General features: G+C 40.5%; 2 protein-coding genes across 11 annotated transcripts in view; one reads left to right on the plus strand and one right to left on the minus strand.

Annotated features, from left to right (window-relative positions):
- Positions 1-2,700: 2,700 nt before the first annotated feature.
- LOC146500988 (ras-related protein Rab-17-like) lies at positions 2,701-8,152 on the minus strand. The gene is made up of 5 exons (XM_085134953.1): positions 7,384-8,152; positions 4,220-4,371; positions 4,003-4,128; positions 3,803-3,896; positions 2,701-3,491 (listed from the first exon to the last, which is right to left on the minus strand). The coding sequence occupies exons 1-5, from the start codon at positions 7,562-7,564 to the stop codon at positions 3,361-3,363; spliced, it is 684 nt and encodes a 227-aa protein (XP_084991079.1). The 5' UTR covers positions 7,565-8,152; the 3' UTR covers positions 2,701-3,360.
- A 2,460-nt stretch (positions 8,153-10,612) lies between these two features.
- LOC146500989 (uncharacterized) overlaps positions 10,613-11,274 on the plus strand; it is a 47,640-nt gene continuing 46,978 nt past the window's right edge. For 6 of the 10 annotated variants that reach the window (XM_085134936.1, XM_085134939.1, XM_085134937.1 and 3 more), the window contains exons 1-2: positions 10,613-10,743; positions 10,842-11,274. In XM_085134936.1, the coding sequence (XP_084991062.1) occupies positions 11,185-11,274 (90 nt within the window). In that variant the 5' untranslated portion in view covers positions 10,613-10,743; positions 10,842-11,184. The remainder of the gene's footprint in view (positions 10,744-10,841) is intronic. The other 4 variants (XM_085134942.1, XM_085134943.1, XM_085134944.1 and 1 more) reach the window with 1 other exon arrangement.

The following is an 11,274-nucleotide window of genomic DNA, read 5'->3' on the forward strand; positions in this document are numbered from 1 at the left end:
CTGGACGAGCTGCAGAGATCTACAACTCGGGTGGGGGAATCTGTCCATAGGACAACTATTAGTCGTGCACTGCACAAAGTTGGCCTTATGGAAGAGTGGCAAGAAGAAAGCCATTGTTAACAGAAAACCATAAGAAGTCCTGTTTGCAGTTTGCCACAAGCCATGTGGGGACACAGCAAACATGTGGAAGAAGCTGCTCTGGTCAGATGAGGCCAAAATGGAACTTTTTGGCCAAAATGCAAAACGCTATGTGTGGCGGAAAACTAACACTGCACATCACTCTGAACACACCATCCCCACTGTCAAATATGGTGGTGGCAGCATCATGCTCTGGGGGTGCTTCTCTTCAGCAGGGACAGGAAAGCTGGTCAGAGTTGATTGAAGATGGATGGAGCCAAATACAGGGCAATCTTGGAAGAAAACCTCTTGGAGTCTGCAAAAGACTTGAGACTGGAGCAGAGGTTCACCTTCCAGCAGGACAACGACCCTAAACATAAAGCCAGGGCAACAATGAAATGGTTTAAAACAAAACATAGCCATGTGTTAGAATGGCCCAGTCAAAGTCCAGATCTAAATCCAATCAAGAATCTGTGGCAAGATCTGAAAACTGCTGTTCACAAACGCTGTCCATCTAATCTGACTGAGCTGGAGCTGTTTTGCAAAGAAGAATGGACAAGAATTTCAGTGTCTAGATGTGCAAAGCAGTTAGAGACATACCCTAAAAGACTGGCAGCTGTAATTGCTCAGGGGGCTGAATAATTATGCACACCCCCTTTGCAGTTATTTATTTGTAAAAAAAAAAAAAAAATGTTTGGAATCATGTATGATTTTTGTTCCACTTCTCATGTGTACACCACTTTGTGTTGGTCCTTCACGTGGAATTCCAATAAAATTGATTCATGTTTGTGGCTGTAATGTGACGAAAAGTTCAAGGGGCCGAATACTTTTGCAAGCCACTTTAGATAACTAATGGCATCCAAGGCAACAGTTGCATAAGAGAGAGAGCAAGCAACCACCTGACAGCGTTACCTTAAGTCACCAAAAACAGGTTACACACACACAGGATTCTGTTGGGTTTAAATGGCACTTCTAGTGTGTGTTTTAGCATCTAAAAAAAAATTATAATGGGAATGCATAATGTGTAAATTCTCAACAGCCCAGTCAGGTTGCATTAGCAGAATACTAATGTTTTATGGGCAGTCACTGCCTCCCTGTGAGAAAAACTAGTGTTGTTGTGAAATATTATCCTTTGTGAGTTTGCAAAAATGGAAATATAATGTAGTAGTTTTTGTTTGGAGGCTGGTAAATCATGACTTCAACCACTCAGCTAACCTATTCATGCCACACTTCTGAACTTTAGCCAGTTTCTTAACAATGGTTTCTAGCATAAAGAGGAATGCATCCCCTAGGTCGGCTCTGGCAAGTCGTGATAGCAAAACAACAGAAAGCAGCCAACCTTGAAATGATAATAAAGTGCAGTTACTCTTCAAGCAGATCTTTTTAATTAGTGATTTGCAGAATGACTTTGCACGACAAAGAGCCCTGGTTCCATTACACAACTTCTGTACAGCTTTGGCACAAAGGCAATTCAGCTCACTGCATTCTTGATTTAATCACTAGTGAACCTTTGTCCACATCTTCACCGCTGAGCATAGGCTTAGTGTTGTTTATTGCTCAAAAGTTTCAAATGAAGAAAAGTTTGGCTAAGATCACAAGAAAATGTAGAAAACATCTGCAAATATGAAACAAAGGAGGGTTTATACACTAAATCACAATACAAAAGACGACTAAATCATCCTAGTTTTATTTTCATTCTATTTCATCTCCTCTGAGGCATTTTTTTTGTTTCTGTGAACTAAAGAAGGGGGCCAGGGCTCTGTCAGAAGTCCTACAGAAGCTTGGTTTCAATCAGCATTAAATAGCCTCATTTATACTGAAGATTTATCAGCAACGTTTTAAATCACTAAGCAGTAAAAAGTCCAAATTTGAAGCCATCATGTGGAGAAAAACTGTTGTGTTTGTGTGAAGAGAACACGGAAGAATGTTATGCAAGAGCAAGTGACTTAATCCAGGAGAGAAAAGTTGCTTTATGGGGCTGTCCGAATACAACCAGCAACATTATTTTGTTGAATGCATTTGGGAGTCTTTTAAATCTTTGATTCTGTTGTTTGTTTTTATTATTGATTGTTGGATAATTTAATCCACAAACCTTGGTTCAGCTGAGGAGAGGAAAAAATAAGGGTCCATGTGCAAGTCTTAGTTAAGATTAGCCAGCTGAATCCATAAAAAGCTAAACTAAAAACCACACACTGAGCAACTTCCAGACAAGTAACAGAGAGTGAAGCCTATTGTACTCCCATTATGGATGCAGCTTGAGCCGAAAAGTCCGCTTTTCTGAGTTTAATTAGAAGTGCTATGGGGTCCATGTTGGCTAACACTTTTCAAGTTTTCACACCTCTAACTTTAAGTCCATAATTTTTTTGACACTACTAACTTGTTTATTTGTGCTGTAAAGTTGGAGATTTTAACATGGGACTGATGGGGACTGAGACTGACTGCTGGACCTTCAGGTGACCCTTAGAGTATCTGTAGTTTTTATTTATTTTTTTTAGCAATGACTTCATCTTGCAGTTTATTAAATTGGAGGTGGGGGATGCGGGGGTGTCAGTCTCTCCTTGCTTATCAATAAAAGTCACCAGCCTACATTGATTTGTAATGTATTTTATAGATTTTAGAGTGTCTGCTCTCAGGATGAGGTATGGAAAGAACAGAAAATAAGCTCATTTGCAGCAAATATTAATTGTGTCACTTGTAAGTTTCTTCAGTGTTAAAGTGATTCATTCACCCTGCAGCATTCAAAGTTTTAAATTACTGGAAAATTGTACTTCATAATACTGTAATAATTACCTCTATTGTGCAAACCACACTCAAATGAACTGTGCTGAGGGATCTCCATTCCAGTGTGATTGCATGCCAAAAGTAACCAGGCAAGAAAACGCAGAGTGGAGGCAATCAGTGCCAGTTCAACATCTGGCACGCAGACAGGCTGAGGGGGTTTACTGCCTGCTGGAGGCTGATCCCAAGCCCACTGAGAAGAATCAGAAGAACCAGTTTACTGAATATGACAGTGAAATAAAACAAACTGAGACTGTATTCTTGGGTTAATCTTAGGCATGTTTTGGGATAAACAGCATTTTGTGCTCTGGTAACCAGAGTCAGAATCAAAAAAAGAAGAGGACCACAAATTCCAAAATCCACCAGCATTTTATTGTCATGTTACGTATCCCATCCTTGAAATAATTAAGACAAACAGAAAGACACAACAGAAACAGGCAGCCAAGCCACTGGCAGTCATACAGCTTAAGGTCCAACTTTGCAGCAGGATGAAAACAGATTGAACGAGTCTCTGTGCTGCAGCTCCACACTCGGCATCTCCTGCCACTCTGTCAGACCTCCCTGCTGTGCTCCAATGCACTCGAACACTCTGTGGGCTGAATCAGAGCTCTGTTACCACAGACATGAAACTCACAGCTGTATTATATTACAGCGGGAACATGCAGACATTTCAGAGGCCAGACTTTGAAAGAAAAGAAAACTTAAACCTCTGACCTGGACTTATGTAATATTTAATAGTTCTCATACTGCAAGTTATTGCCTCATGTTGGTATCTACTGCCATCTACTGTCCTTTCTTAGGATACTAGGATATTTATGCTGTAAATTTTAATCTTAATACTTATTATTAGTAAGGCTTCCTGTGAAAAAACACAGCAGAAATCTTTCCAGTGTTTCTTTTTTCTTACCTACGGATTGCAGCAGCTCGGTGACTTGCTCTCCAGAGAGGGCTGAGGTCTCAGTGAAGTACAAGCCCCTGTTACTGGCTAGACTTTGTCCTTCCTGGAGGAAGAAATCAGAACTGCTCATCACTGAGTTGGACTCTCTTTACATGTGACTCTGTGCAGGTAATAAGATTACAGGAGCGTGCTTGTCTTTGTCTGTATACCTCCAGTGGCACTTGCCGATCATGAGCCAGATCTCCTTTGTTGCCTACCAGCCATATAACAGTAGATCCTGGTATGTACTGTTTCTCGAGCTCTTTGAGCCACACCTGAGCTCTGACAAATGTTTCCTATAATGACACAAGCATGCTCAAGAACAAGACATAAAGAGAAAACCAGTCGATATAAATCATTTCATCGTCAGGTGTGTCTTCGTTTTACCCTTTGCGTGATATCATAGACCAAAAGTGCTACGTGGGCTCCCCTGTAGTACAGCGGAGTGACGCTGTGGTATTTTTCTTGGCCTGCCGTGTCCCATATTTCAAAGCGAAGAGTGGCATTACCCAGATGCACCAACTGGGTGAGGTAAGCACCTGGAGGAGTAGACACCAAAGGAGTGGGTGTGTGAAATTAGAAAAAATGTATTTGCATTATTATCATGATTATTACTGAAGTCTGAAACTTTGTGAAAGCAGTTTATTCTTAGGTGTGATGATGAGAGGACTGATGCCGCCACACTGGACTCAGATACTGGGTTTTGAGATGTAAATTTTTAACATATGCTCACTGGTCACTTTATAAGCTACACAAAGCTACTGCTGGCTTGGATCTTCCCTTCAAAGCTGAGAGATTTTTGTCCATGATGACATGATAGTGTCACACAGTTGTTGCACATATATGATGTGAATCTCAGTTTTCACCATATCCTAACGGTGCTGTATTGGGCTGAGATCTGGACGCCATGACATGGTTAGTAACAATCCTCAAGTAGGCTGTGACATTTAAATGATGCTCTGTTGGTACCGAGGCGCCCAAAATGTGCCAAGAAAAAAATCCCCCAAACTATTACAGCACCACCACCAGGCAGGATGGAAGATGTTGTCTGCACTAAATTATGACCCTACCATCCAAATCCTGCACCACAAATAGAAACTCATTAGAGCCGGCAACATTTTTAGTCTTCTTTTGTCCAGTTTTGGTGATTTTGTGTGAAATGTAGCTTCAGTTACACATTTGTCGCTGACACTCAGTGTGGTTTTCTGCTGCTGTAACATCATCTGTAAAATCTTCAAGCCTGGATGTGTCGTGCATTCAGAGATGCTCTTCTGCATATCTTGGTTGTAACAAGTGATTATTTGAGCTCGAAGCTCAACGCAGTCTAGCCATTCTCCTCTGACCTCTGACAGCAACAAGATTTTTCTCTGGGACAAGACTCCCAGAGAAGTGCAGTTTACTGTATATATCCTCTTTTTCAGATTATTCTCTGTAAAGCCAAGGGATGGTTTTGTGGGAAAATTTCAGCAGATCAGCAGTTTCTGTCATACTTAGACCAGCACGTCTGGCACCAGCAACCATTCATAGTTACTTAAATCTCCTTTCTTTCCCCTTCTGTTGCTCAGTGTGAATTTCAGCTCACCCTCTTGCCCTTGTCTACATGCGTAAATGCTTGAGTCAATCCCATGTCATTAGACATTTGCACTTGTAATCACTGAAGAAGTGCAGAGTCTGTTGGCAAATGAAAAGTAGGATAATATGTATATTTTACATCATCAATTGATTATTAGAGACATTTTTATATATTAATGATGAAAATGTTCAGCTCTGTGCTGGAATATTGAATTTCTGTTGTGTTAATTACAGGCAAAAAGTGCAATTTATCACAAATTCTCCATGATATAAAGATACGCAAATAAATATAATGACAGATTGCAACTTCAAGAATGAACCAATGAACCATTGGCTTCTACATGAGCTAGCTAACACAAATGTTTCACCACTGGATAAACAGTGGAGAGAAACTTTGTATCAAGGCTTTTTACTTACTTACTTAAAAAAGTAAAAAGTCAAGTTAAAGTAAGTAAAATAAAAATGTATGGCTTTAGTTTATGTCTCAAGTGTCTTTGTCTGGCATGAAACAAGATTTGTGTAGTGGTATTTTTAATGACTCTGAGCCAACTGCCTTCACAAAGGGTTTCTACTGTAACGTCTATTCTGAAATGATTCAATCTTGCCCCTGACAAATATGACAATGAATTAAAACCAAAAACTAACAGAAAAAATCATTAAAACTAAACTGAAATTAGTAAACCCAGTCTGGAAACTAAACTGAACTGAAAATCGAAATTAAAAAACTATAGCCACATGAAAAGAGTTTTAATAGGACTAATTGCAGTCATGTGATAAACTAACACAATTGGATTAAGGTCTGGACTTTGGCTGGATCATTAACTGTCACACAGATGGCCTCACCTGTGACTCTTTGTTACACAAAACACTTCATGATGAACTCAATCACTGCGAGGTGCCCAAATCATCAGCCCCCCACCACTGTGCTGACAGCCGATACAAGGTATTTTGTGCTGATATGCTGTGTTTGGCTTTCTCCAAACATGCTGTTAGGCATTATCATCAAACTTGTCCACATTGGTGTCAGGGGACATTGTTCCACAAGTCCTGTGGTTTGTTCTGATGCAGCTGTGCTGACATGTTCTTTTTAGAGAGAAGAGGGTTTCTCTCTGCAGCCTTTTCAAACAATCCACACATGTTCAGTCTTTTTCTAATCATGCTGTCATGAACTTTAACCTTTAACATGCTAACTGAGGTCTATAATGTCAAATGTGGAACTTTTGGTGTTTTTACAGCTTTCCTAAGCAATGGAAAGTCTGACCTCAGGGTGAATTTGATGGGATGTCCAGCCCTGGGAAGACTGTAGCAGTGAGTTAACACACTTGAATACTCCAGAACAGCAAACTGCCAAAACCTCTTCTTTTCTAAAAGTGCTCACACCTACTAGCGACACCTGGGTCCAACTGTCCATTTTAATTCCAGTGGAAGCAATCAGGGTGTGCTCAGTTTACACTGGACTGTAAAGAATCCTTTGTATTGATTTGCAGTACAAAGGCACAACACCCCCTCACTGAAAGGGTCAAAGGTTGAGGTTTTTCTCTAATTGGTCACCCAACAGCACAATAAACACATGTAGCTGTGTCTTTATGTTACTGAGGTAAAACCGAGCTTAGAGCACCGGCATAACCTACAGGTTAACATTCCACGTGTGTTACTCCAGGTCTGCTGAATTTTCCTGTAAAACCTGCTGCTTTTACACAGATGCTTTTTGTTTGGAATCAAACCTAACCTAACCCTAAGCTAGACACAAATATATTACTTAGTGACATTTAAAGGTGCCTGTAGGTTGGTCTTGGTTTGTTAGAGGAAAATAGAACACACTAGCTATTTAGTTCTGTTTCTTATCAAAGCTAAATCTTAAGCCAACATGAGAATTGCGTCGGTTTTCTCATCCACAACCTCAGTAAAAAAGCTGATAGTTGATTCACAATGTTACATTTAACCACTGCCATCCACACTTCAGAGTGTCATGAACTCACAGCCTACAGTGGGCGATGTACTCCTGAACTCATCCTTGCTAAATCGCAAAGCCAGACTCGACTTTCCAACACCAGAGCTCCCCAGCAGGACCATCTTAACCCTGAGAGTATGCACTGGTCTGCGCAAAGTGTCACTGTATTGCTGGGCCCCTCTGTGGACCCTTGGGAGAGTTTCCCCCATGAAAAAGCTTAGTTAACTCCAAAACAGGAGGTAAAAAATAGTCCAAAAAGGGTCCTCAAGTCCTGAACCAACTCTCCTTTTCTTTAAAAACACAACAGTAATTTCAAAGAGTCCAGACAAGCTGAGTCGTCTTGCTTGTTGTGAAAGTGTGTGACTGTTCCAGCTTCAGCTTAAAAAGAAAAGTAAAACTTAAGTCCAGAAATGTGAAGCCAGCAACAATAATCTCACTTCCTTAAGCACACCTACTCCTGACTCGTCTTAAAACCTCCCTGCTATCACATGCTGTCTCATTGATTTGAACCCACACGGACAGACTGGCTTGAAAAAATCAATGGCCACATTTCTTGTTGGGAGGGACTTGTACTGCATGCAAATATAAACTTATAGGAATGTCTGATATGTCTGCAAAGTTTTGTTTTGCTTCAAAATGCTCGTAAAATTACAGAAACTCAGTAGATCCTCTTTGTGCACAAACCCTTCAGATCATTGTGTCAGCACATTTTGCTGCTGGCCTGTTTTCCGGGTTTTATCTCCTTGTAATTCTCATTTTGAACAGCTGAGGGCAACATTGTATATATTACAACTTTGCTCTAATAGTAAAGCCTCTTCACTGCGGTAAGACGATGTGTAGTGAACAGTTTGATATTCTTCTTCTTTATTTAGACTTTTTAAAGAAATATCACAGCTATGCTCAATTATCTGTCCTTGCCATTTTTCCCAAAAGTGTCTTATTGTCTCAGGAATGTTTTCAATGCTTTCCATCAAAGTTTAGAGGGGTTAAAGGTCAGGAGACCCTGGAGGGAGCTGACAGCCTTTTATCTGTGCTGATTTTGGTCATGGATTATTTACTTGGTAAATTCTGAATGTGTGATGAATTTGATTTTCTCTCAGTGCTGTGTACTGATATTTTCTGATGGTCATTTCTGGTCTGTCTGACTCGACTTTGAATACAACTGATCCAGTTTCCAGAAAGTGTTTTGGAGCTCCGTGCACCAGACTCCTACAAATCCAGAGTCCAACTCTGATTTGACTCAGAGAAAGTCCCTCTTTGTTCAGAATAACAGCTTGACCCCTGATACTTCCCTTCATCCTCATTTCTTGTTTTTGGTCACAGTGTTACGTAGTCAGCAAAGTTATGTTAGTTTGAAGCCAAGCCATATTTATATCACACGAACAATGGCTGCTGGCTGATTTATTTTTAAAAGCTTCTGATGAGTCAATCTAATGGACGGATGCAACCTAAGGAAACCTGACATGTGTAGAAAGGAAACTTTTACATCTATTCCTTTTCAACATGAAAACATTTAAGATTTTTGGACATGGTGACACTTCTGGATGGATTTCTGCATCTTAAGAGATACCAGTAAATCATATCTACAAGAAACACTGTGTACAGAAAGAACTGTCTTAAAATACTCTACTAAAGTGTCCTATAACTGGATTGTAAATATACATCATCTAATTTAAAGTAAGTCCAAACAGAAACACAACACGGTAGACAGTAGGTCTTTCACTGTGGTAACTAATTAAACTGTGATTGTGTGAACACACATGAATCACACATTCCTCGACTGTATGAATAGACTCAGAGGGCGACTGCATATTTCAGGAGAAAGTGTGTCCACATTACAACAGTTGCAAATAATAGTACAGTGATACCAGGGGATAAAAACAGCGTTTCATGAGATCACTATACACTGACACAGTCAGCTGGGAGCACATTGTATTTTAGGGGTGGTGGCAGGCCTTGTCTGTCTCTTTAAGAATCAAGAGGCTTTTTAGAGCTGGCTGGTCATTATTAAAAATAGCAGAGGGGCTGTGAGAGAGTGAGATAGTGCATGCAGGAGCTGTGGTTTCTGGCAGAAGTTGGATGGAGTCCAGTCCATAGATTGGTGCTGCATTCAAATGCTGTGTGAAAAATTCTCAACACCATTCTGCTAGTCCTTAAAGAGCTATAACATCATGCACTGCTTCATTGGTGCTAGTATCCAAACTGTAACTAGATCTTAGAAAGGGGGAAAGTATTGTCCTACAGAAGTTTGATCTCTGTAAAGACTTTACTGCTTTTGATCTCAGCCACTTATTTCAGATCATGTTAAAAAAGAAAGAAGTCTATTTTGACATGTGTGTGTTTCAGAATGGAGGACTATCAGTGGTACGCTCTTGCCAGTGAGCAAGTGGTTTCACAGTCAGACCCACCCTTCCTCATCACATCCATTTTTTTTAAAAAAAACCAACAAGGTGACTTAACTTCAGAAACCAATGCATGACATTATGGTAGCTACATCCATGAGTCGCTATGACTGTGAAGCTACATGCTCATTGGCTAATGATTCATGACTGAATTGTTAGTCAGTGGGAATATCCTGACCGACCACTCCTGAGAAAGTTCATCACCGTTCCAAGTTTTCTGCATTTGTGTATAATGGCTCTCACTTTGGTTCAGTGGATTCCCAAAGCTCACAAACAGCTTTGTAATTCTTTCCAGACTGATAGATGTCAGTGACTTTGACAAAGTAAAACAGGCTAAAAGATCTCAAAAAGCAACACATCATGCCACAGTCTAGAGAAAAACCTGAGAAACAGACAGGATTAAAGTGATTTCTTGATTCAGCAGGTCTACCATTAATCAGGCCTGAGTGTGTTTTGTGAAACGGAACTCAGCTTTCCAAAAAAATGTGGTTAATCACAGTTAACACATGTAATACATACATATATTATAGCTTCTTGTAGCTTTTGTCTTAGATAGTTCTCCACTATTTTACTCACTTTTGGTATTCTTTAACTAACCTTTTGTATTTCTTTTTTCTTTCTTTCTTTTTTCTTTTCTTGTGCCACTTTTATTTTAACTATATATATTTATTGTAGCGTGTACTATTTTTATTCTTTATCCTGCTGCTGCAACACAATATCTGTATTTGGACTTCATTTGCATGGACCCCATTCTATTTTAATCTATTATATCCACTATATTAGAAGTTCTCTGCATCTTCAAAAGTGTCCAAACCCAGTGTCATGGTGGCTTCCATCGTCGCTCCTTATATACTGTCTATGTGAACTGCGCAGTGGCCATGTTTCCGACAACATGTGAAAGCAGCTTGCCGGAGCACAACCTTTGAAGTTTTTCAGGGAGACTTTGCTGCAGTGAATCCAACAGGTGGTGGAGACACAACGCTGCTGTACGAGAACGAGACTGCTATCATATTTTCACAGTGTTTTTTCTACAGTTGCTGCTTATTTCCTCAAAAATAATCTTCTACTTCTTTTATGTTTACAGTAACAGGGTCAGAAACACCCTAACAGCACAGGAGCGACGCTCAGGTGATCATTTGTGACCTGAATGCGCCGCTGCACGTGGAGACAGCGCGCAGCTTTGTGAAGCAGACTTGGTCGCGAGCTCGTGCGTCGCTGCAGAAACACAGGAAGAAGTGTGAAGACGGATGTATGACAATGAGGCACGCTGAGAACCGGAGCAGGCAGCCCGGGTTTGTGTCACTGACTCCGCGTTTTTAACTTGAAATCTGTAGAAACACATGAGACGCACGAGCCGTGGGTCTGTGTGGATTACCGAAGTCTGAATTAATCGGCACCCAGTGGATTTAAGCGTTTAAGGGGACGACATGGGGACCCAGGGTACAGGACGGAAAAGGTCCACTAAAAAGGACAAAACGACGGCAGAGGACGATGCCCTGAATCTCATAGCAAGAGAG

Source organism: Neolamprologus multifasciatus, chromosome 16 (assembly GCF_963576455.1).
Source record: "Neolamprologus multifasciatus chromosome 16, fNeoMul1.2, whole genome shotgun sequence".
Classification (NCBI taxonomy): Eukaryota; Metazoa; Chordata; class Actinopteri; order Cichliformes; family Cichlidae; genus Neolamprologus; species Neolamprologus multifasciatus.

Bases quoted from the DNA above. Each gene is read 5' to 3' on its own strand.
- LOC146500988 (XM_085134953.1), bottom strand. From the start codon at position 7,564: ATGGGGGAAACTCTCCCAAGGGTCCACAGAGGGGCCCAGCAATACAGT. The intron at 4,372-7,383 runs GTGAGTTCATGA...CTACTCCTCCAG, and splicing joins TACATCGCCCACTGTAGGCT to GTGCTTACCTCACCCAGTTG. The intron at 4,129-4,219 runs GTAAAACGAAGA...GTGTCATTATAG, and splicing joins TCTATGATATCACGCAAAGG to GAAACATTTGTCAGAGCTCA.